A 25,459-nucleotide genomic window follows, 5' to 3' on the forward strand; every position below is an offset into this window, starting at 1 on the left:
AATGGGCGATTTGGCCATGAAGAAGAGCCCGGGGCGACAGACACGGGGTCCCCAGGTTGGAGAAAGAGGAGGGGGCAGCAGGTGGGCGCCCCAGAGGAGCTTCCTGTGCGGGTCCCGGGGCTGCCCCCCCCCGGAAGCCTCGCGCCGGGGGTAGGTGGGCGTCCTGCGGTGGCGGCCCCCCGCAGGCTTCTCCAGGACAGGTGCCGCTAAACTGCTGCGGCGATCTCAGGTCCGCGAGCCCAGTCTGCCTCTGTTCCCGCAGGTGCTCCGCGGGCTGCTCCGCGTCTCTAAGGAGTTGCGGCTCTGGGGTGCGCGGGGCTGTGACCAGGGCCGGGCCGGGCCGAACCGCTACGCCCGTGCTTCTGAGGACGCCCACGGGAAGCGGGTGCCCCTCCCGCTCCCCCAGCTGAGCCTGACCCAGTGCGCAAGGACGCCGGGAGCTACCCCGCAGCCAAACCAGACCTTGACAGTTGCGCGCCGCCGGCCTCGGGCCCGCTGCCTGGCAACGGCGCGCTCCGGAGCGAGCCCGCGGCCGCGCAGCTCTCCGCGGGGGCCTCCCTCTCAGGGTGCGCGGATCCCCGGCGGATCCAGGCCGGGTTTTGCGGCGGAGCCCTCCCGTGCTGATTTTCCGCAGCTCTCGGGAGCTCCGCGAGGTGGGAGATTATGGTGCTGGGCGAGCTGTGGGCCGCGCTCTCCGGAGCCCGCGGCGCTGCCCTGGCCTGCTGCTTCATGGCGGCGGCCGTGGCCCTGCGCTGGTCGGGTCGCCAGACAGCTCGCGGTGCGGCGGCCCGGGCGCGACAGAAGCAGAAAGCGGCCCTGGAAAGCATGGACAAGGCTGCGCAGCGCTTCCGGCGCCAGGTAACTGCCGGGGTCAGGATCCAGGGGTCACCGGGGGGGGGTGCCCCCAGCTGCACTTTCAGCTTCCCGGGCGCGCGCAGAAGAGCAGGTGGCGGGCGGCGCAGGTGCGTGGGCAGTGCAGGTTTGTAACTCTCGGACCCCCTTATTGCCCCAGTGCATTCGGTGCTCTTTCGGAGCCAGGTGGGGCCAAGGGGAGGAAGGGAAACAAGAGAAAGGGTAGTTTTTGAAGGCCATCGCTGCACTGGGTCAAAAGAGGAGCTTTGCTCCGTACCAGAGAATCTCAAGATCACTTGGCGATTAGAACACTAAAACGCAGGCATGAGAACCAATGGGACGCTAGGGTTAGGACTTTGGAATCGCTGAGGGATGGCCAGGTCAATCCGGAGAGCTCATTGATGAGTTCAAACGCATCGATTTAGGTGTGGGGAGCCTAAGGCGGCCCGAGAGGGGCTTGCCCAAATGCACAGTGGGTTATTGGCAGAGCTGGGCTGGAATGGAAGTCTCCCCATCTCCTACTGCCCAGGTTGTCGTTGCCAGCTCCTGACAAGCCCCTTCCATGAGCAGGTTTAGTTCCAGCCCTTCCCTGGTGATCTGTCAACAAGCTGTTCTCCCTCTAGATCAGCTCAGTGTGTGTATGGAGGTGAAGGAGGGGCCTAGAAGAGGGTGCTTTTCCTCCCAGTATTTGAGACACGGGACCCAGTTTGAAATCAAAATGCTGAACTGTGGTAGTTGTCCTTCATGCTGAGGGAGAAAATACTTGCCATGAATGTTTGTGTTTTGATAGGATTCCATTTGACAGGTAGGAAGGTGGTCTAGGTGATTGGGGACAACAGGAGGCAGGAGGGTGTGCCTAGGTGGGAGACTGGGAAGGAGTCACAGAAAATTCCATGTAGCAGATGCTCAGATGCAGCAAGTGATTTTTGAGGTGGGGTTAAGCTGGAATTAGAACCTAGATGCCCAGTGGGACTATCCAGCCTAATTCCAGTAGAAAAGAGCAATGGCCCGGCCGGGCGTGGCTCAGTGGTTGAGCATCGACCTGGGATCCAGGCGATCGGGGTTCGATTCCTGGTCAGGGCACATGCCCGGGTTGCGGGCTGCAGCCAATCAATGACTCTCTCATCATTGATGTTTCTATCTCTCTCCCTCTCCTTTCCTCTCTCTGAAATCAATAAAGGTATATTTAAAAAAAAAAAAAAGAAAGGAGCAATGGAGAGATGTTAGGAAAGGAGACTGGGCCTTGGATGACAGCCAGGCCCAGGGTGTGGCCTTGATTGTGGTGAGGTTTTGGCTAGATGATGAATTTGCTCCATACTATTCCTGGGCCAGCGGAAATAGTTTATTTATTGAAATAAAAATGTGTCTGGTTCCAGTCTCCATTCATCAAGCTGGCTGAAAAACCTACCATCAATTTTCACGGTTCCCTCCACCCAGATTGGGAGGCCCTCATGTTTAATCCAAACTGGCTACTTCCCCTACTTGAGCAGAGGTTCTTCATCGTCTAATCCTCCTCTGCCTGAGCTCCTAGGTGCCCCACTCGGGGATCCACTCAGCTGCTCCTGAGGCATCAAGTCCTGTGCAGCCAGCTGAGTTCTGCTAGCTCCAAATGCTGCGTGGGACAGCTGCAGGAATCTGCCCACAGTTTCTGCCTACAGAACTCCACTCCCAGTCTCAAGGAACCCACTGGCTGGCAGGAGTGTAGGGTGGTAGAAGGGTGGGTCTTCCCTCATCTCAACTCCAAGCATGAGCATGTAGTTTCCCTCTGGAGATGCATTAATTCTAAGAAATTTTCCAGGGCAGAAGTTTTGGCTCTGAACTACAAAGAGCTGTTGACACACCCTCCGTGGGGTAAGAGAGCTTGGCCTCAGAACCCCAAAACTTGGCTCTTCCTGGAGGGGAAGCCAGGAAATTACCCTTTGGTTTTGCAAAGAAGAGAAGAAAGGGAGAGCTACCTCGGGAGTCTCATTGTTTTGAGCTATGAGCAAAGGCGTGGGATCTTGATGACAATAGCTTTGTAGGCCTTCAGGTAGGTAGGAGGTGAGCTGAAGTCAGCCCCAGACTGAGCCTCCCTGACCCTAAGGCGCCCTCTGCTTGGCCCTGGAGTGGTTTTGAGGCTGTCTCAGCAGCTTTTCTTCTGGGGTTTTCCCTCCCAAGCCTTGAATAGTAAGGGGCACTGAGGTAAGCAGGACCCTGAGCAGGCCTTGGGAGGATACAGCAGCTTGTAGTACAACTCCCGCCTGTTAGACTCCAGACAGAGCTTGTTGGGAGCCCAGACACCACGTTATTACAAGGTGGTGCTAGAAGGGGGTGGGGGGATCATAAGCATTTCCTGAATTACCACAAAATGGTTATCTCTCTGTAGATCTAGAGCAACTCTAGAGTAAGGCCTGTTTTGGTAACTCTCTGTTGACCATGTGAGGCTTAACAACCTGTAACAACTCTTTACCCATCCCCCCCCAAATGAGTTTTGAACCTTTTTAGACGGAAGAGAGTGATAAAATTATGACAGAGACTTTAACCTGGACATAATTGGGAGAGTCTGTGGGAGGAGCTGGGGCTATAGGAGGAGTTCTGGCACTTTAAGTCATTGGATAGCCCTTCAAGGACGAACCTTATGTTTATAACAGAGTTATATGGTGGCAACTACCCCTACCTTTAACTTCCACTTCCTCTTTATAAAGTCTCTCCTCCATCTTTGTTTGGTTCAGTGTGTGCATATGGTTTGCCATTTTGGCACACACTGAATTGCAGTCCTTTTTTTTCCCCCCTGAATAAATTCTTTTTTGGTGGAATCAACATCTAGTTGATTCCATTGTTTCCATTCTATAAGAGGAAGCACTATTAATAGAATATTATGGCAGGGAGAAATACCACAGAACAACCACTCATGCCTCTCTGTGCCTTTGCATTTGTAGTTTTACCTCAAATGCCTTTCCCCCACATTTGTTACAAACCCGTTTGTCACAATCCCACTGGTCTTACAAATGTCACTTCCTTCAAATGGATCTGACCTGTAGTTCTATCTCCTGGCCTTCTCCAAAGCCCACCCTGAACCTGATTTTAGTTTTTAAAATATATTTTTATTGATTTCAGAGAGAGGAAGGGAAAGGAAGAGAGAGAAACATCGATGAGGAGAGAGAATCATCCATGAGCCACCTCCTGTACGCTCCCTACTGGGAATCGAGCCGAAACTCAGGCATGTGCCCTGACCGGGAATCAAACCATAACCTCCTGGTTCATAGGTTGATGCTCAACCACTGAGCCACATGGGCCAGGCTTGAACATGATTTTAAAACAAAATGAGTCAGTAGATGAATTTGTTACTGATGAGTTTGGGTTCTTGTCTCCTGATATAAAATAATTCAGACCAGGGGTGCTGATAAGAGCAAAGGCAGATTTATTGAGTCTCTGCAGAGGGCAAGAACACAGATAGGTTCCCAGATTCTGCTCCCTAAATGTGGGGCTTAGGGGTGTTTATGGCTTGGGAACATGGAGGTCGTTGGGGTTAACCAATTAGGGAGTAGGTTAGGTTTTTTCTTTTTTGGAACACTGGTGTTGGCGCATATGTCAGTGAAGTGAAACATTCTGGGATTGTGCAGCACTTATGGGATGCAGGAAGGCACTTTCCCAACCAAGTATTGAGTTGGTCCTTGTGATTGATGGCTTGGCTTTAGATCTGAAAAACAAACTTAAAAGAAGTCAGGGTAGTTCCTGAACTATTGTTTCATAACTGCCTGTTGATAACTGCCATAGTTCTGGGAGGGCTTAACTCGGAACAATTTTTGGGAACATTTTATCCTACCTATTTCTTTTTTGTTGTTAATCCTCACCTGAGGATATTTTTTCCATTGATTTTTAGGGAGAGTGGAAGGAAGAGAGGGAGGGAGAGAGGGAAATGGGGGGAAAGGAGAGAGAGGGTGGAATATCAATATGAGAGAGACACGTCAATCAGTTGCCTCCCCCATGGTGTGCAGGCTGACACTCTAACCACTGTGCCACACCGGCCAGGGCACTACATCTCTGTCTTCCCCTACTGTCTGGCTCCTTTTTATCCTTCAAATCACAGCTGAAATTTCACCTCCTAGGGGACTCCTGCCCATGCCATCTGGGTCAGTTCTCTGTCATTACCATCACAGCACTCTATTTGCTTTCTCACAAATACATAATTCATTTATTTTCTTGAATGTCAGCTCTCTGAAAGCCGGGACTTGCCTGTCTTGGTTACTTCTAAATTCATAGCCCCTAACATAGTCCTTGACACATAGTGGATGCTCAGAAAATGTTTGTTGATTGACTGAATAAGTGGATGACAGAAGTAGCTGAAAGGCAGGAGGAAAATCAGAGAGGGTGGTATCTCTAGGCCCAGGAGAAAATTGAAGAAAACTGACAAGTGGTCAATGAGACAGGGAGCAAAAGAGTCAAGTTTCTGTTGGATTTGGCAACAAGGAGGCCCCTGAAGACTTTGACAAGAACAGGAGACCATAGAGGTGAGAATTGGTGGCTGTGACTCAGATTTCCTGTAGCCCCTGTTTACTAATTAGTCAGTACCCTTGAGGAGGAAGCAACTGGCTGTTTAAAGGTAGGGGCTGATCCCAAGGACTCTGGGGAGCCTTTGAGGCCTGGCAGTGAGGGGTCTGATCAGATATCTCCTTCAGAGAGCTCTGACCACCCTTTACCTATATGCTGCCCATTTCCCATACTCAGTTTTATTTTCTTTAAGTTATTTCTCACTATTCTTACTTGTTAACTTATTATCTGCTCACTCCCAACCTGTACCTTGTGTAAACCCCCCAAAGCATGGATATGCCTTTTTTTTTTAACCCTCACCTGAGGATATTTTTTCCGTCCCTTTTCAGAGAGAGTGGAAGGGAGAGAAAGGGAGAGAGAGAAACATCGATGTGAGAGAGACACATTGATTGGTTGCCTCCTGCATGTGCCCCATCCGGGCCAGGGATGAGCCTGCAACTGAGATATATGCCCTTGGCCGGAATCGAATCCCAGACCCTCCAGTCCAAGGACCAACACTCTAACCACTGAGCAAAACCGGCTAGGGGTTGGGTATGCCATCTTTGTTCACTGCTATAACCCCATGCTTAGTGTGGCACCTGATCCAGAGTAGGCACCTTATCTGTGGAATGAATGAAAAAAATCCTCTTCTGTATGTGGCCTCCAGCTGCAGCCTAACAACCCAGGAAGCGGTCTTGTTCTCACGCTCCCCTGCTGCTGGTCGGGTGGTCGGGCAGGTGGACAGCCAGTGGGCAGCCCGTGCTGAGTGGGCAGAGACTCTAGTTTGCCTGTATGGCCTAAGCAAGGCACTTCCCCTCTCTGAGTCTCAGTTTCTTCACTGTGCAAGCGGAATGGTAGTAGATTTAATAAAAACATAGAGCACACCAGCGTGATGCCTGGAACACACACAGTGAGCAGCCTGGGGCAGGACATTCCAAGGTCTCAGAGGTTTTCTCTTGGAGCCAGGCCAGTCAGATCTTCCTTTGTAATGTTCAAGTTCTGAATACCCCAGACCTGCTGAGTCAACCTTTAAGGCACATGCTCTCATTTCTCTGGGATAGATACTCTGGGGTTGAGTTGCTGGGATGTGTAATAATTGCATGTTTTTGTTATAGTTGTTTGTTTGCTTGTTTTTTGAAATTACCATGCTGTTTTCTAGAGTGGTCCTACCATTTTTATCAGCACCATTGATACATGAGTGACTGATTTCTCCACACCCTCATCAGCACTTGGGGCTGTTCTTACATTTAGTTTAAGTTGTTCTGATGTATGTGTCATAATATCTCACGATGATTTTGATTTTTTCATCTGCTTATTTGCCATCTGTATATCCTCTTCAATGAAATGCCTGGCCATGTCTTTTGCCTACTTTGTAATTGGATTGTTTGCTTTCAGAGTTGCATTTTGAGGTTTTTTTTTTTTGTATATTTGCATACTACCACTTGGATGGACATGTGGTTTGCAGTATTTCCCTCCAGTGTACACTTTGTCATTTCATCTTCCCCAGAGCCTAGGTTTTTTTATTTTAATAAATTCTAATTTATTTTAAAAAATCAGCCTGGCTATAGCTTCTCCCTGGGTGTCCCTGCCAGGAAGGTTCTTCTTCTTCTTTTTTAAAAATATATATCTTTATTGATTTTAGAGAGAGGAAGGGAGAGAGGGAGAGAGAGAGTTGAAACATCAATGATAAGAGAGTTATTGATCAGCTGCCTCCTGCATGACCCCCAACGGGCATGGAGCTTGCAACAGGGACATGTGCCCTGACTGGAATCGAACCTGATCTCTTGGATCCTAGGTCAAGGCTCAACTGCTAAGCCACGCCCAGCCAGGCTGCCAGGAAGCTTCTTGAAGAGATAATCTGCACTGTTCGAGGTGGCAGGGGCTTGCCCTGGCTGGGTCACATTGTCAGATTTGTGGGTGGGCTTGTCTGTCATGGATTGGCATGTGGCAGTGATCATCTGCTTAGTAGGTGTGGGGACTTAAGGACATGGGCCATGGGTACCTGGGACAGGTATAGAGGGCCTGCAGGGAGTAGGGGACTGATCTGAGGTGTCTCCCCAGAACCCTGACCTGGACTCAAAGGCGCTGCTGGCCTTGACCCTGCCTCAACTGGTGCAGAAGTTACACAGCGGGGAGCTGTCTCCCCAGGCTGCGCTCTTCACCTACGTGGGAAAGGTAAGGCCAGCCAAAGCCAGCCAGTGATCTTCCCCCCTCCTTCCTCTAGGCGGGCTGTGCACAGGCTGTGGGGAAAACCTGGCCTGGAGTTCATCCTGCTGAGGGCCATGGTGGGACCACGGTGCTAGGGTCTGCCAGGGAGGGAAGGAGCCAGAGGAGTGAGTGTGTGTGTGTGTGTGTGTGTGTGTGTGTGAGAGAGAGAGAGAGAGAGTGTGTGTGTGTGTGTGGGGGGGGTGACTCTGTGTATGGGAGGAGGGGGACACTGAGCATGTTGTCTTAGCTAGAAACCTGGCTTTCAGCCCAGACTTCCCTCTCCCTCCTGCCTCCATCCCATTGGTCACCAAGTCCAGTCTGTTCCTTTTCTATGGCTCTCTCTAGTCCATCCCCTTGTTCCCACCTTCCTTCAGCCACCCTCATTTCCCTCCAGGATCAAGCACCAGCCTCCTGGCCAGATCCCTTTCAGGTCTCCAGTTCTTCAGTTTCATCTCTGTCTCCAGCATTCTCTTTGGCCAAAACCTTCTGGAGCTTGGGGCATCAGTGGTAGCTCAGCTGCTGGCGGTTCCATGACACCCAGGGCCTGCCGTGCTCCGGGTTGCTGGCTTATGTGGTATACCTTTTACCTGGAAGGCTCTTCTCCCTCTTCCTTGCCCTGCTTGGTGCAACAGGCTCCCCTGGCTGAGCCTTCGGGCTTGGAGAAGGAGTCCCCTCTTCCATGAAGCCTCCCCTGACTCTCTTCCCCTCCCAGCCCGAGTTAGGGTTTCCTCTTCAGTGTTCACTTTCTAATAGAGCATTTCTTATTTCATTATAAATGGGCCTGCCTTGTCTTTCTCTTTCCCATGTAAAATGTGAGCTTTTTTAGCTTTTTTGCAACAAAGCTTGCCTTACCTGTCTTTGCACCTTAGTGCCAGACCCTATGTCTTTTATATAGTAAGTGCTCAAGAAATGTTTGAGATGTGCTTGTGTTCTATGAGTGTGACTTGTGTATGATTTCTTGAAAGAGATCACAGGAAAGCATTCTGGTACAGACTGGCCTCCTACCTTCCTGCCTTAGGTAGCCTGAAGACAGATTTCATGAGCCTGAGTGTGACAACAGGACCTACACCCATTTTCTCAGGTGTTTCACAGGAATGAGAGCATTTACTGAAACTGTACTTCATTCTTCCCTGGCCTTTCCCTCCTGCAGGGCCCTGTTGAGTGTGGCTTTAGCAAGGCCTAATGACAGCCAGCCACACTGAGTGTGTCCTCACTTGCAGTCAAGTGCCCACTCCGTTTACTGAGTCAGTCACTCCTCCATGTGACTTATTTTTCAGATTCAAGAGTTCCTGGGACAGGGGAGGTTTAGCTGGGGCGGGTGTGGGCCAGGCCTGGGGCAGAGGAGAGTGTGCTGGGCTCTGGGAGGCTGGAGCCTGGGTCTGTCCCTGTTCTGTGCTGACTCCCAGTGTGGTCTGAGACGGGGATCTGCCCTGTCTGCCTCACTGGGCAAGAGATGTGGCTTGAGGAGGGCAATGGCCAAGGGTCATTCTCTTCTCAACTCATTCCCTCTGGGGGGCTTCCAATGCCAGCATCTTGCTCCTTTGAGTATCCTGATTGTTCCTTGCCCCTGGGACTATACTCTTTTTTCATCTTGGGGGGTTGAAGACCAGAGACAGCCAGGGTGAGACTGGGGCCAGATGTCCCCAGTGGGGTGGGTGTTGGGCCCTAGATTATCCTCTGTGCTCCTGGCTCTGGGCCATGGTGCTGGCTACCCTTTCCCTGAGTATACTTTATTTTCTATTTTTCCCTGAGTATACTTCATTTTATTTTTTGTCCCTGAGTTTACTTCAAAAGGCCAGTTTTATGTTGTGTATATTTTGCCACAATTTTTTTTTAAGGCCAGCCTCATTCTGCCTTGTGTCCATTTCTCCCTCCCCTAGGCCTGGGAAGTGAACAAAGGGACCAACTGTCTGACCACCTACCTTGAAGACTGTGAGACTCAGCTGTCCCAGGCCCCAAGGCAGGGCCTGCTCTACGGCGTCCCTGTGAGCCTTAAGGAGTGCTTCAGCTACAAGGTATCAGGGCTCACGTTCCCCCCATCCCTGCCAGCCAGCTCTGTATCCTGGGTTACCCTGGGCCCTCAGGAAGGATGAGGTCCAGAGGCCTTGAGGGGGCACCACGGTGTGCCTTGCCTTGGCCTGTGAGAGGGTGGTGGGAGTGGACCCTGTGCTGAAGGGCCCCTGACTCATCAGCCATCTCCCTCTCGGTGCCCATTCTTCCTCGTAGGGCCAGGACTCGACCCTGGGCTTGCACCTGAATGAGGGGGTGCCAGCAGAGTGCGACAGCGTGGTGGTGCAGGTGCTGAAGCTGCAGGGCGCTGTGCCCTTCGTGCACACCAACGTCCCCCAGTCCATGTTCAGGTTGGCTCTCAGGGCTGTGGGGTAGAGGTAGGGTCACCTATGCCTGTGTGACACGGCTGACCCATACCTGCTTCCTCCAGCTATGACTGCAGTAACCCCCTCTTTGGCCAGACCACGAACCCATGGAAATCTTCTAAGAGCCCAGGTGGCTCCTCTGGGGGTGAAGGGGCCCTCATTGGAGCTGGAGGCTCCCTCCTGGGCTTAGGCACTGACATTGGGGGCAGCATTCGCTTTCCCTCCTCCTTCTGTGGTATCTGCGGCCTCAAGCCCACAGGAAACCGCCTCAGGTATGGTGTAGGAGGTGTGTGGAGGAAGCTTCTAGTTCCCTCGTGGTGTGACCTTGGCCTAGCTTCCCACCTCTCTGGGTTCCCTCACTGGGATTTTTCTGGGAGGGAATGTCGCGGCACCACTGGCCCTGGTTTCTAGTTTCCAAGTGGTAAGCATGCTGAGCTGCTGTATGGGTGCGGAGTGGGGCAGTGGTTGGCTATTTCCTGTTTCCAATATCTTGTGTTTCTTATCCAGCAAGATTGGTCTGAAGGGCTGTGTCTATGGACAGGTGGCAGGTAAAGTTTGCGGTTCCATTAGTGCCCTGGAAGGATGGGGGGGGGTGTCTGCCTGATCCACCTCTGCCCCTGCCTGGGGGCAGAGTTTGGCCCCCAGGCCACTCTAGGTCTGAGTTCCTACTCCCTTGTCTCTGCCCCCACTCCGGGGCCATTGCCCAGTCCTTGCTTGGACCCAACCCCATTGGGGCCAAGTGATCTCTCTTCCCTCCCCTCCCCACCCGACAGTACAGCTCTCAGTCGGCCCCTTGGCCCGGGACGTGGAGAGCCTGGCGCTGTGCCTGCGAGCACTGCTGTGTGAGGACATGTTCCGCTTGGATCCCACTGTGCCCCCCCTGCCCTTCAAGGAGGAGGTGAGTGGGGATGGGGGTGGGTTCAGTTGTCACTGGTGCTCCTGAGCCCAGAGAGCAGCCCCCGGCAGTGTGGGCAGGTCTTGGAGGCCTTCTCTCCTGAAAACCAGCCCCTAGGGGCCCGAGACCAGGGTCTGTGCTGCTCCACAGATAGCCACCAGATGGAGCCCTTGCCTGCATTTAGAAACCTCACTCTTCCAAATTGGCTGCTGGGAACCTTGCTGAGGGCAGGCCCCGCCTTCTGCCTTCTAGCTGGCGCCTCTGCTGCTGTCACTGAGAAGCCACTTCCCAGCACAGAGAACAACATGAGGGAGAACTCCCGTACCTCTTCTGTGTTTTACTCTCAACAAATAGGAGCCTTTCTTCAGTATTTGTGTCTGTATCCCCAGCCTCCACTGTGATGCTTGGCATGTAGGCTGAGTGAGTTAAGGACAGTTAAAGGCGGAGAAAGCTGGGATCTTTCACCAGTGTTGGATGCTGGCTCCCCAAAATACCACCAAAATAACCTGTTGATCAGACAAAGCTGAGTTTACCAATTTCTGTGGTAAGGGAGAATGCTTCCTCATCAGAACCTGCATAGTACCAGGGAGGGGAGGGGTGGAGGTGGAGGGGAGTGCAAAATAGGGATATTAGTTGAGATTTTGAAATCTAGTTTAAGGCCGGTATTTCAACCTGGGGGTTTGTAAAGATCATGATGTAATAATAGTTTAGGTTTGGTGGACACAGCAAGGTAAGGATTTTGAGGTGAGGGATTTAAGGAGTCTTGGGGTATAAACGCATTTGGTGCTTCTATTGAAGAGTTGATGTGTCTTTCAAGAATGAAAAATAAAGTTATTTGTACTTTATGTGCAAAGCATTCAGGAGTAGTCAAGTGAGATGGATGCAGACAGTGGAATAGTAAAGTAATGTTAACATAGACAGTCAACTGTGTGATGTAAGCTCCATTTCTCCCTCACCCAACCCAGGCTGCCTTGGAAAGGCTGAGGGTCCTTGGAAAGGAGAGTGGGCCTTGGTGTTTCTTGGCAGGTGGGAAGTCTGGGCTGGATGGGGTGAGCTCCCCAGAAGAGGATGTTTTAACTGAACCCAGTAGTTCATGATCCCCACCAGAGTGAGGAGAGGAGGAAATGAGGTCCTCATCCTGAGGTCTAGAACAGTTTATCATGGGAATTGGGGCTTGCATTCATGAAACAGTGAATGTAGAGCCTTGGCTCATGAGACAGGATACCTGGGTTCCAGACCTAGTATTGTCACTCTGCCTTGGGTAGCCTTGGAGCACTTTCAGCCCCACTCTGGGTCTATCTCCCTATCTAGATCTGAAGCCTTCATTTCCTCATATGTCCAAGGGGAATCTTCATGCTTACTCTCCCCACCTGCAGAGTCATTGTGAAGTTATTCTGTGAAAGAGGCTGGCCGTGCTGCCAATCCATTTCAGGGGATCCAGGCTGCAGCCTAGCAGCGGTGTCAGGTTGAGTGGCTTCTGAGCTATGGGAGCCCTGCCTCGGGCCACCCTCTCCTGATCTGACTCTGACTCTGTCTCCAGGTCTATACAAGCTCTCGGCCTCTGCGTGTGGGGTATCATGAGACAGATAACTATACCATGCCAACCCCAGCCATGAAGCGAGCCCTTCTGGAGACCAAGCAGAGACTTGAGGCTGCTGGCCACACGGTATGGCTACAGGAGCCCAGAAGTCCTGGCTTGGCCCTTCCTTCAGGGAAGCCTTCCTGGCATCCTTGCACCCTGATTGTTCTGTGGTTGGGGGTGGAACTGTGTCCCTTTGGCACCCAGTATAGAGAGGGCTAATCAGGAGTGTTGGAATAAGTGATTGATGGTGAACTCAGCCCTGTGCTAGGGATGTGTGATCTTGGCACTGGGTGGGCCTCATCAACCACAGTGGTGCACAGCTGCCCATAGGTTCCTGGGGCCCTGAGCTGGTGGGCCAGTGGGTTTTGGTCTGCTTATTTCAGACAAGTTCATGTGTGGCTCAGGGGAGTTTTCATGGGCCAGTAAGGCTACCTTAGTGGCTCCAGTGAGATAGAGTTGGTCCAGTCCATCCTCAAGGCCACTTGGGCAGCATGGGGGTGGTGGGACCCAAGGGTTTCTAGGGATGGGGGCTTATACCTTTCAATCCCTACAGCTGGTTCCCTTCCTGCCAAGCAACATACCCTATGCTCTGGAGACACTGTCGACAGGTGGGCTGTTTAGTGATGGTGGCAGCAGCTTCATACAGAACTTGTGAGTCATGATGGGCTTCGGGGGTCTGAGGTGGGATCAGGACATGGGTGGACCCAGGGAGAGCAGTGGGGTGCTTTGACCCCCAAGGAGGGGCACCTGGGGGAAGATGGGAGACAGGCCTCAGCTGAACACAAAGAAGGACTAAGCATTCTGGGCAGGGGCCATGCTATATCTCCAACTGCAGGCTGAGCCTGGAGATACCTTCCCAGGGAGACTTTGGAAAGGTGCCAGCACAAAGGGAGGCTGGATCTGTGGCCTGGCCCTGAGCCGAGCGTTCTGGGAGGTAGCAGATAGGCAGAGAGCTACCTGTCTGTTGGGAAAGATTGAGAGACAAGGGCAGGATCAAGCAGGAGGGCAGGGGTCTAGACATCATGCTGTGACTCCAGGCTTTTCTTTTTTTCCTCTTTGGAGGGGGCACCCAGACAGCCTTTTCTGACTTGAACCACATCTTTCCCTTTCGAGCAGGACCTCAGTTTTCTCTTCTGTAGTCGGTGGGTTGGACCAGACACACTTTAAGGGACTCTGCAGAGCTCATGTTTAGAGAAGCTGGTTCCACTTGAGTGTTTTCAGATCTTAAAGACTGACAGAGGGAGAGAACAGGCCTGTGAAGGTGTCTTGTAGTGATGTGCCTGGGCTCACTAGACTTGCCCCAGTGGCCGAAGATGGTTTAGGCTCAGTGGAAGGTGCTACCCCTCACTCTGGCTCTGGGAATGAGGCCCAGGGTCAGCTGCCTGAGACCTTTCCTTGAGATCTAGAACCAGGGACAGCCTCAGAGACAAATGTCATGGGTTGCCCACTTTGGACAGCCCCATTTGTGCCTCCAGGCTGGTGTCGTCAATGGGGGGCTGGGGGGCTCAGTATCAAGCCCTGGCCAGTGAGATGTTGCCCTCAGTCCTATTCCTCTGAGCTGAGTTTGCCAGGGAGTGCGACGTGGAGTCCAGCCATGCGGAGCTCCAGTGGGGGTGGGGTAGCACCCAGGCATACTAAAGGATTAGCAGAAACAAGTTACACATTTGAAAGGAGGCAGATGAAGGGATTGGAGACCAGTAGTTACCGGAGTCTGTCGAGGAGGGAGATGGACAACGGTTGCTGAGTAGAAAATGGGGGACCCAGTGAATGGGGGTAAGCCAGGAGGGATGTCTGGGGTGGGAGTGCCTGGACTGGAACCTTTGTCTCCCAGCAAAGGTGATTTCGTGGACCCCTGCTTGGGGGACCTGATACTGATTCTGAAGCTGCCCAGTTGGCTTAAAGGACTGCTGGCTTTCCTGCTGAAGCCTCTGGTAAGGGTACAAGGAGTGGAAGGGGTGGGGTGAGTGAGAGGGAGCTTCTGGGGCTCTTCCCCCTTCTCTTTAGCCTCTCCTGGGCAGGCATGGCCTCTTCTTTCCAGTCCCCACTCACACTCCTCTCCTCCCATGCCCTATAATCTTTAGTCAGCCTGCATGCTGAAGGGGTGCCAACCTGGGACCTGGGGGGAGGGACAGAGGGAAGAGGCATGGTGGCTTGGCCTGAAGAAGATTATTGTCAGCACCTGGCCCAAAGCTGAGCCACTGACTCCGTGTCTGTACTTCTGCAGCTTCCAAGGCTGGCAGCCTTTCTCAGCAACATGAGGTCTCGGTAAGAATATTTCCATGCCCAGATGCCTGACTCTCTCTTCCCCAGACCTGAGTGTGAGTGGTTTCTGACAGAAAAAGAGGTGGGAAGTAGCTTCTGAGAAAGAGGCTGAAGTGGCCCAGACAGGATGACAACTCTGTTACTCAAGATTTCCGGCTTGACTAGTACTGACGATGGGAACTCCTTGTCCCCAACACTATGCAAGTTGGAGACCTTGAGTTAGAGTCTGTTACACAGTCCCTCTGTGGCCTTTAGATGGGACCTTGAAGTTGTCTTAGCAAGATCCAGGTCTGGCTGGAGAGCAAGGGCCTGAGGGCGATGACAGGATGGGAGTGGTAGAAAGAAGATTGACCTGGCTGAGGCATGGGTGGAAAGGACCAGGAAGGAGTTGCTGGGGGGTGGGGGTGGGGGGATACTGGGAACTCTGTGAGAGATGCTGCTCTTAGAGATTTGAACTGAACTGAGCTGCACTGGGTCTTACCTGCCCTTTAGTGGCTCGAGTGGGAAAAGCAGGGCATAAGCTGCTCCATTTTGAGACCTTGATATGGACGTGCTCCTGCTTCCACCACCAGGCATTCAGGACCTTTGACAGCTCTGTCCTCTCCTAAGGGTAGCTAGGAATCAGGCCTGGGCTGGTCTGGCTCTGCTGTGGAGTCACTAAGTAACCCAGTCTAAGTCCCTCTTGGGACCTGATCTTCTCAACAGGACGGTAGGGATTTGAACTTCTACCCTGCACTACTTCCCTCTCAGAGCTCGCATGATGTTGAAAAGGTTCCCTGCAGGAATGAGATCCGGGAGGTGTTAATGAGTAGGATTCTGGTGTTGCTAATCCCCTAATCCCCATTGGCTGTGACTATCATGGCCATCATGTGACTTCACTTCCTCTGCCAGGTCCACTGGAAAGCTCTGGGAATTGCATCACGAGATTGAGGTGAGGCAAAGCCCCTGGACTAGGGTGGGGTGGGGGAGGGAGTGGGGGTGGACAGGCACCTGCCAGTGCTGGTCTCTTGGGCACGTGTTCCACTGGTTTCCTGGAGCGGCCTGTTATTCCCTCTCCCCATCCCTGGACTGGCCTGCTTGGGGCCTGCTGTCTGGCCCTCATTTACCCAAATGCATATCCTTGGGGGCTGGATCAGCCCGGGGTTCCCATTCTGGACACCTCTTTGCCCCTCTGGTGCTGCCTGTGGCCTGGCACTATGTGGCCCTGCCCTGGCAGGAAGAACGGTGTCTATAGTTCTTGTAGGAGGTGGGGACATTGATTCCCTCTGAAAGCAGCCGTGCTTGCATGCCTTGAGGACCTCTATCCCGTTGTGGCTCAGCTTAGATCCCCAAGCAGGGGCTGGGGCCAGAGCCACGCCAGCCACACAGTGCCTGCACTGGAGAGTTCATGTGATGGACTGGGTCTGAGTGCGTCTCCTGCCGTGCTGGTACCCCCCCCAGGTGTACCGCAACTCTGTGATTGCCCAGTGGAGAGCACTGGACTTGGATGTGCTGCTCACCCCCATGCTGGGCCCTGCTATGGACTTGAATGCCCCAGGCAAGGCCTCAGGTGAGGCCCACTTCCCCACCCATCCCTTCTCTTCTCAGTTCAGCCCTGTGCCTAGCAGGGCTGCTGGGAAGTAGAAGAGGAGCCCTGGGGGAGGACTTGGCTCTTGGGGGACTCACAATCTGGCTGGCTGGAAAGATGGGAGTTATGTGGTATTCCCTGGGAGGGAATGAGCTCCATGTCCTCTACACTATTCAAGTTGGAGATCTTGAGTTACAGAGTGTATGGTTTTGGAAGGTGGTATTTGAAGTCCAGGTGGGATTTAGATAAGTCAAGAAAATAGGAACAATATTCCAGGTTGAGGAAGCTACATGGGCAAGGGCCCCGGGCAAATGCCAGCAGGCTCTCTCTCCAGCCTGCCCTCAATCTGGATTCCTGGGCTTTGCCACTCACTCAAGTCTCAGCCTGGGGAGAGAACCTGTCCCTGTTTGTGGAGGTCAGGTGCCACTTCACAGGGAGGGAGCCTGAGGTGCAGACAGGACAGCTGGCACTGAAGGTCACTCGGCCTGCTCCAGCCACCTGTGCTGTGTCTTAGGGGCCGTCAGCTACACTCTGCTCTACAACTGCCTGGACTTCCCAGCGGGGGTGGTGCCTGTCACCACAGTGACTCCTGAGGATGAGGCCCAGATGGAACATTGCAGGGGCTACTTTGGAGATATGTGGGACAAGGTGCTGTGGAAGGTGAGGTCATGGGGGCTGGCCTGGCCAACTCCGGGTCTTCCTTCCCCTGGACTCACCTATACCCTCACTCTAGCTGCCGCGGAGGAAACTGTATAGTCCTTGCCTGCTCCTCCTCTCCAGCTGGGGTACTTCCTGGACCTGGGGTGGGGTCCTGCCTCACTACCTCGCATCCTGATCCCTGTGTCCCCTGCAGGCCATGAAGAAGAGTGTGGGGCTGCCTGTGGCCGTGCAGTGCGTGGCTCTGCCCTGGCAGGAAGAGTTGTGTCTGCGGTTCATGAGGGAGGTGGAGCAACTGATGACCCCCGAAAAGCGGCTGTTTTGACTGTTGTCTGCCCAGCTGCCCAGCTGGCTCCAGAGGACTCACTCAATCTGCGCCCAGCCTGGTCAGGACACAGCTGCCACCCTGCGAGGAAATGTTCACCTGGGAGCAGAGGCTTCCTCCCCTTGCCCCTTCCAAGAAGCCAAGACCCCCTGAGTCTGGACCTTGCTCCTCCGTTTGGTCCCCAAACTCTGCCCTGACCCCCTCCCCATGTGGCAGCCAGTGGGTATGACATGGGCAAAGCCCCACTAATAGTCAACAAATGGTTTCTAGTCTGTGTACTTTCTGGCCATCATTGTTAGGGCACTGGGGGTTGGAGACTTGACCTTCTAGAGCCTGATTCCAGTCATATCAGTTTCCTGCTCCCAAACCTCCCCTGGCTCCCATCATATACAGGATGGGCACAGGCTTCTCAGAGTGGGTGTGGCAGACCCAGCACTTTACCCTCCCACCTTACACTAAGTCCTGCTTTGCTAGACATTGCCCTTTCCCTTCTTCCTTCCTTTGGTCCTTCCTTCTGCTGAGGATGCCCTTTCTGCTCCTCTACCTTTAGATACTTTGAGGCCCAGCTCAGATCCCTCTGTCTCCAGAAGGCTTTCCGTCTTTCCTCTGAGCCTTGGAGTGGGTGGGCAGTTTTCCTCAGTCTGTCCCATGTGCTGGGCATCTGTGTGTGTGTGTGTAGGGGGGCTGCTTCTGTTAGCACACTGGTTGTCCTTGATGGCAGGGACCCTATTATATGTATATCTTTGCCCTCAGTGGCCAGTACAGGGCAGCAGGGAGTCTGGAGGGCTGACCCTGAGCTGGTACTGTTGGGGAGAGGAGTCCACAGGCCTGGGGAGGTGAGCACCAGAGAAAGCGATCTGGTAGCGCTCACAGGGCCAGCCAAGGACTGTATGGTTCTAGGAAGGCTTCCTGAAGGAGGACCCCTGTGGAGTCTAGAAGGTTTCCAGAGGCAGAGGTAGGGGATGGGGACGTCCAGGGAGGAGGAACATCAGTATGCCCAGAGACCAGGGTGAGTTTGTAGATGGAGGCATGTTGAATGGGCACAGGAGAAGGAGCGAAGATGTAGGTGGGGCCAGATCAAGGTGGATATGGGGGCTCAGTTCAAGAGCTTGAATCTTGTCTCAAGGGCAATGGGGAACTCTTGAATGATCACACAAGTGCAGTGAGGGATACAGAGGTTGCTCCATTATCTTAACCTGGGGAAGGGGGCCTGAGGCCTGAGATAGGGCAGTGGGCCAGGGACAGAGAGAGAGGTAGTTTGGGAATCGACAGTTGAGAGGCAAGTGAGCTGTCTTAGCTCCATCTGCCAGGTCACCTCTTACTGCACTGTGTTGCCTGACAGGTAGAAGGTTGGCTTGCTTGTGACAGACTTCTTGACTGTACTAGCAGAGCTCCTCATTCCTCCCCGGACCCAGCCCTAACTCCCCTGCTGGCTGTAAGACGGGTTTCTTTTGTTGCTGATAAATATTTTTCCGTTGATTTGAGATACAGCGGAAGGGAGGGAGGTAAGGAGAGAGAGATCAATGTGAGAGAGACACAGTTGGTTGCCTCCTGCACATGCCTGACTGGGACGGGATCGAACCTGCAACCCAGGTATGTGCCCTTGACCAGGAATCGAACCTGACACCTTTCGGCGCGCTGTTCAACGCTCTAACTCCTGAACCACGCCGGCCTGGGCTAGAAGGTGTTTCTGAGCCTGAGCCTTCCGGTAGGGTAGACCCCAGGTTCTTACCTGGCCTACTTCAAATTCTTTTCAGGGCCAGCTGCCTTGTCAAGGAAGGCTTGCTCCTCCATCCTGATTCTTCTGCTTCTCCAAAGGTGCTTCTCCTCCAGGTTTTACAACCAGTAGCACCTGCATTCTCTGCCAAATGTGTTTCTGCCTTGGTGGCACCAGTTTCAGGATAGACATGAGGCCCCACACCTTGGGGCTGACTAGAGGGCCCAGCCCACATGGACATCTAGATTGGGATAACCTGGTAGTTGCTACACTTCGCCCTGATTCCTCATGACTCCTGTGTCATTTTGCCTCATAGTATGCCATAAAACTACCTGCCACCTGCCCTGTTTCCTCCTGACCCATTTCTCTCTTTTTAATCCTCACCCGATGATATTTTTTTCATTGCTTTTTCAGAGAGAGTGGGAGGGGGAGAGAGAGAGAGAAACGCTGATGTGAGAGACATCTGGCTGCCTCCCACACGTGCCCTGACCTGACCAGGGCCGTAGATCGAGCCTGCAACGCAGGTCCGTGCCCTCGGCAGGAACTGAACCAGGGACCCTTCGCTCCGCGGGCCGACGCTCTAACCACTGAGCCAAACTGGCCCGGGCCCCATTTCTCTTTTTGGTTACTAATATCCTTGTGCCTGCAGACTCAAGACTGCAGCGGGGGATGCCTCTCCTTCATTCCTTCACTGATGCATTGATTCACCCTTAGAGCCCCAGCATGGTCATACCCACCCTATGCTGAGTGGTGCTGGAACTCAACCAAGTCTGGTTTCCATCCTTGGGCTCCTGGGCTTGTGGGGGTGGTAGATGTTGACACAAGCACATCTGTTAACCAGGTGATCAGGGCTGGGGAAAGGGCAGACAAGGGGCCAAATGCTGCCAAAAAGCAGAGGAGGTGGTCACTGCGCAAGTACCACTGCAAGTCACTGCTGCACTCTAATCCAAATAACCTGCCTCCTGGATACTGCAATAACCTAATTTGGCTCCCTGCTTCCATCATCACCTGTCCCCCAACCTATTTTCCATATAGTAGCCAGAATGATCCCTTAAAAATGTGTATTAGATTGAGTCACTTCTCTCCTTAAGACCTTACAATGACTTCCCATCCCATCAAGAATAAAATCCAGTGTCCTCATGTCCTACAAGGGCCTGTGTGAGGTGGCCCTTGCCAACCTCTCCAGCCTCACCTTGGGTGTCTCTTCTCTCATTCACTGCTCCAGCCACATAAGCACCTTTTGGTTTCTTTTCTTTTTAAAATCCTCACCCAAGGGGAGAGGATCTTTTTACCTCATTGATTTCTAGAGAGAGTGAAAGGGAGGGGAGAGGGGGAGAAGAGAGAGAAACATCGATGTGAGAGAGAAACATCGACTGGTTGTCTTCCACAAGCAACCTGACCTGGGGCGGGGTTGAACCTGCAACCCAGGCGTGTGGGCCAATGCTCTAACCACTGAGCCACACCAGCCAAGGCCCTTTTGGTTTCTTGATCATCTCAAGGTGGTCCGTGCATCACAGCCTTGGTGTTAGCTGTCCCTGTGGTTGGAACTCTTGGCTCCAGTGTCCCTTCCCCTGATCATCCACTGGTTAAACAGCTTCCCTGACACTTTCTAATACGTTGCCCTTTGTATTTTTTAGCATTATCAGTATCTGGAACATATTATTTTTTTGGTCTCAACTCAGACAAGCTTCCTGAGAGCTGCGCTTCGTTTTGCTTATCGCTGTATTCTTGGCATGAGGAATGTTGCTTATAAAGTGCTCAATTCTGTGAACCTTAAGTGAGCGGTACTGGCGACCAGACTCTGTACTGGGTGCTGGGACTGCATTGATGAATGGGACAGACTGGGTTCTTGTCCTCTTGGAGCTTACATTCTGGAGGATATTTGTTGAATGACAGGAGGAAGCGAGGCGGCTGGTGTGCCGGTGAAGACTATTTAATGCATGGAGTGATGAGGTGACTCTTGATCAGGTAAAAGGGGGAAGGGTGTATTGAATGACATTTACCAAGTACTGACTATGCCCCATTTACCTTTTGGGCTCTTAATAGTTGTCATTTAATCTACCTGTTAAACCAAATTGTAGGCTTCTTTGTCTCACTTGTGACAGACTTCTTGGCCCTACCCTTGCCATGTCCCATTTTATAGAAAAGTGACATACCTTGCCAAAAGTCCCACAGATGGAAGTGGGGGACTTTAGAATTGAAAACTGGGTCAATCGATGTCAGAACCTGTGCAGTGAGCTCTTCCTGGTCTCCCATGATGCTGAGGCACGGAGCAGTGACAGCATGAGCCAGCCACTTCCTCTTCCCTGTCGGGCCACCAGTCCAGCGGCGCCAAGACCCCCAAAGTCACATGGCAACTGCCTGTGTTAGCCTTTCCTCCCTCTCTGGGTCCACTGCCACAGCTTCCTGCCTGGTCTTGCCTGACTTCAGGCTAGTCTCCAATTGTCCTTCATATGGCAGTTGGGTGACCTTTCTTTTAAAAAAAATTTTTTAAATCCTCACCTGAGGATTTTTTTTTCATTGCTTTTTCAGAGAGAGTGGAAGGGGGGAAGAGAGAGAGAGAGATGTGAGAAAGACCCATCGATTGGTTGCCTCCCACACACGTCCCAACCCGGGCTGAGCCTGCAACCGAGGTATGTGCCCTGGGCCGAAATCCAATCTGGGACCCTTCAGTCTGCAGGCTGACGATCTAACCACTGCGCCAATCTGGCTAGGGCTCTTTTTTTTTTTTAAAGTAAAAAAAATCGGACATGATGCTCAGTTTATTTCTGTGTCATATATTCTCCATTTCTGTTGCCTGATTCACAAGATAAGTCGTAGTGGTAATAAATTTCTAATAGTTTATCTTGTAATCTCATATTATTATTCGGTGCTCCGATTATTGCAGTGTAAAAACAACAACACATGGCCTAAAACTTAGTGGCTTGAAAAAAATCACAATTCCTTAAGTCCTGAATTCAGGCAGAACTTGGATGGTTGATTCTTCTGCTCTATGTGGTATTAACTGGAATCATTCTTCAATGATATTCAGCTGACAGATGACCTAGTCTGAAGTAACTAAACTGATTTCACTTACATGTCTGATGCTTTGGTGGCCACAGCTGGTAGGTAGGCTCAGCTGGGCCCTTCCCCCTCTCCATGCAGACTCAGGCCCTCTCCATGTAGTCAATAAACTTTTTGCTTGGCAGCTCAGGGCTCCAAGAGTTAGCATTCTGCCCTGGCCTGTGTAGATCAGTTGGTTGGGCATTGTACAGTGCACCAAGAGGTTGCTGGCTCAATTACTGGTCAGGGCACATGCCCTGGGTTTCAGGCTTGACCCCCAGTAGGGGGTGTGCAGCAGGCAGCCGCTTGATGTTTTGCTCTCACATCGATGATTCTCTCCCTCTTCTTTCTTCTCTCTCTCAAAAGAAATAAAAATGCATATCAAAGAAAAAAAAAAAAGAGTGAGCATTCTAAGGGGCCTTTCCAGAAGCTGCAACTCTTCTTGTGACCTAACTTCAGAAATTCATAACATCGTTTCCAACATAGTCTATAAAGCCAATGAATCATTAAGACCTGCCCAGTTTCAAGGAGACTAAGGAATGGACGCTACCTCTCAATGGGGGAATGGCATATATATACAAGGCATTGAAGGAATTGATGGTGGCCCTCTTAGAGACAAGCTACCATATTCAGGGAATGGGTGATCTTTGTAAATATGTAAATCTGATCACACCTAAGACCTTTAGTATCACTTGTGCTCAGTCCAGACTCTTGGTGATGACCTACAAGACCACGCTTGACCTGTGTACTGCACACTCTCGTTTCCTGTCCTTACGTGCCCATATCCTGGCCACATGGCCCTCAGGTGGTGCTTGGGACACTGCACACCTCCCACCTCTAAGCTCTTTGCTCACTGTGCTTTCTCTGCCTCGAGTGCTCTTCCTATGTCTCCACTTCAAGACTTTATTATCCAAGGTATGGGAGTTGTCCTCTTACAACTCTTAGGAGTGTTGAAAGTGCTTATTTGTGCTTTTGTACATGTTTGAAAGCAGGGACTGTGTCTTAATGGTAGGATTCAACAGCTATTAGGCTGTGAAATGAATAATTCATTATTTCATTGGAAACAATGAGCATCATTATTTTCACTTTATAGAGAGGGAAACAAGTTGAGGGAGGGTTGCTGACGTATCCAAGAGCAAAGACTTGAACAGAGAAGACCCACATGCCTGACTCCAGACTTTCCTCATTTTCACAACCCCAAGAACACACACTAAACATTCTCTGGGTGCCAGGTTCTCTGCCAGGTGACGACAGACACTAGAGACAGAAGCTACGTTTATGCACTGTGCCCCTCTGCTGATGTCTACTTATAGGAGATGTCTGTCATGTCCCTGTCCACCCTCCCTTCCCCTCCCTGAGGTTGTGATATTGGAGTTCAGGACAAAGCCAGGTGACCTGCCACTGTCCCTGTCAGACACCATATTTCAGGGTCATCTCAAGGCTCCAGCCTGTTGAGAGCTTTTGGGATTCTGGCACTGTTGCCCACTCTTTCTGCTCTGCCTCCCAGCTTGTCCACCTACAAATCTGAGCACTGGACCTCTCCAACTTCATCCATGTCACCAACAAATATATGGATCAGATTAGGGCCAAGAAAAGAGCCCTGGGTGTTTCCAGGTCACCCACCGGGGCAGCCTGACCTGCTGCAACCTTAAGAGATAGCCATATAATTAAATCCTGAGCCTCCCAACCAGCCTTGGCTGGGTCATCCCAAGTTGCCCACATAAAGATTGGGAGTGATGATCCTGGGTACCTTAGGCAGGTGATGTCACGCACGGAGTCAGGGCCATGTGAGGTTTGCCCTTGTATATCCAGCACCCAGCACAGTGCCTGATACCCAGTGGGTACCCAGCAAAGGCTTATTGAATGGTGGAATGGGTGACTTGTTATTAGTGAACCCATTTTGGCCTATTCTGATTACTTACTTCTCTTGTTCTCAACAGGAATTTTCCAGTCTGTCCCTGCCCCCAGTCCTTTTCATATGTATCTGTTTATTAATGTGATCTGGATTAGTGCCCATAAGGACAAGTAACTCCCAGTTCAACCTATGGCTTTCTCCTGGTCTGCAAGTCCTGATCCAGGCCCTCCCCCCAAGTCCCTACCCCTTCCATCCTTCCATCCCTCCAATAAATCTATTGAATTCCTCACACAGTACACTCAGGGTAAGCAATCAGAAACAGGCCCTGCCTGAAAGGAGCTTTCATTCTTCTGAAAAACAGACATCAAGTGCATAATCACACAAAACTTTTGAGAGAGTAAACCCTGTTGGACCTGATCTGGCCCAGGGTGCCAGGGAATGCTTCTGAAGGAAGTGTCATTTAAGCCAAGAGCTGCATTGTCACAGGAGCCAAGGAACAAATGTATTTCAAGAAGGGTGAAGGTGAAGCTTCAAATGCTGCTGATTTAACTCAAAGGAGGCCCTTGGGGTGATTTGGACGTAAAGCAGATTGGGTTGGGTGGAGGAGTGAGTGAGAGGCAAGGAAATAAAGGCAGCAAGTGTAGTTAATTTGAGAAGCTTGGCTGGGAGGGGGAGGAAAGATATAAGGATAGCCATGAAGGATGTAGATCTGAGAGATTTGTATTTTAACCCTCACCCGAGCATATGTTCCGTTCATGCCCCAACTGGGGATCAAACCCGCAACCTAGGTATGTGCCCTGACTGGGAATTGAAACTGCAACCTTTTTTGGGTACCAGATGATGCCCCAACCAACTGAGCCACCTGGCCAGGGCTGAGATATATATATATTTTTAAGATGGGGGAGACTTAAGCATGATAAATGCCCCTCGTAAGGAGCCAGTAGAGATACATAGAGGTAAAGGTGGGAATGGAGGGATCAACCTGTGTATCGCTCCTCCATTTAAGAAATATCATTGAGCCCGGCCGGTGTTGCTCAGTGGTTGAGCATCGACCTAGGATCCAAGAGATAGTGGTTCGATTCCCGGTCAGGGCCCATGCCTGGGTTTCGGGCTCGATCCCTAGTGGGGGACGTGCAGGAGGCAGCTGATCAATGACTCTCTCATCATTGATGTTTCTATCTCTCTCCCTCTCCTTTCTTCTCTCTGAAATCAATAAAGATATAGTAAAAAAAAAAAAAAGAAATATCATTGAGCACCTGCCATGTGTCAGTCACTTTGAAAAAGGCTGACAAGTCCCTTGCTTTTTGGCAACTTACTTTCTTTTTCTTCTTTTTTTAAATTCTCACCCAAGGATATTTTTTCCATTGCTTTTCAGAGAGAGTGGAAGGGAGAGAAAGAGAGAGAAACATCCATGTGAGAGAGACACGTCTATTGGTTGCCTCCTTTATGTGCCCCGACGGGGGCTGGGGATCCAGCCTGCAACCAAGGTACCTGCTCTTGGCCAGAATAGAACCCTAGACCCTTCAGTCCAAGGGCTGACGCTCTAACCACTGAGCCAAACCAGCTAGGGTGACAACTTATTTTCTAAAGAGAAAGGCAGGAAAGAAGTAAAC

The 25,459-nt window shown here is 51.7% G+C and overlaps 1 protein-coding gene across 2 annotated transcripts; it reads left to right on the forward strand.

The window, feature by feature from the left end:
* Positions 1–271: 271 nt before the first annotated feature.
* Positions 272–21,791, forward strand: LOC308560780 (fatty-acid amide hydrolase 1). 2 transcript variants are annotated; one of them, XM_081145016.1, is made up of 15 exons: positions 272–858; positions 7,423–7,536; positions 9,450–9,584; positions 9,796–9,929; positions 10,010–10,216; positions 10,452–10,492; positions 10,718–10,842; positions 12,380–12,505; positions 12,975–13,072; positions 14,253–14,352; positions 14,646–14,686; positions 15,575–15,614; positions 16,124–16,232; positions 16,765–16,910; positions 17,104–21,791. In XM_081145016.1, the coding sequence occupies exons 1-15, from the start codon at positions 664–666 to the stop codon at positions 17,230–17,232; spliced, it is 1,740 nt and encodes a 579-aa protein (XP_081001142.1). In that variant the 5' UTR covers positions 272–663; the 3' UTR covers positions 17,233–21,791. The 2 variants fall into 2 exon arrangements, with proteins under 2 accessions (XP_081001142.1, XP_081001143.1); XM_081145017.1 differs by lacking the exon at positions 272–858 and adding an exon at positions 7,226–7,326.
* The last annotated feature ends 3,668 nt before the right edge of the window (positions 21,792–25,459 follow it).

The sequence above is a fragment of the Miniopterus schreibersii genome (genome assembly GCF_964146895.1).
Source record: "Miniopterus schreibersii genome assembly, chromosome: 8".
Classification (NCBI taxonomy): domain Eukaryota; kingdom Metazoa; phylum Chordata; class Mammalia; order Chiroptera; family Miniopteridae; genus Miniopterus; species Miniopterus schreibersii.

What these genes read in the sequence shown, in the direction of transcription:
- LOC308560780 (XM_081145016.1), top strand. Translation starts at nt 664, where the DNA reads ATGGTGCTGGGCGAGCTGTGGGCCGCGCTCTCCGGAGCCCGCGGCGCT. An exon ending in TGTCTATGGACAGGTGGCAG is followed by an intron (nt 10,493 to 10,717) that starts GTAAAGTTTGCG and finishes CCCACCCGACAG; the next exon opens with TACAGCTCTCAGTCGGCCCC. An exon ending in CCCTGCCCTTCAAGGAGGAG is followed by an intron (nt 10,843 to 12,379) that starts GTGAGTGGGGAT and finishes CTCTGTCTCCAG; the next exon opens with GTCTATACAAGCTCTCGGCC.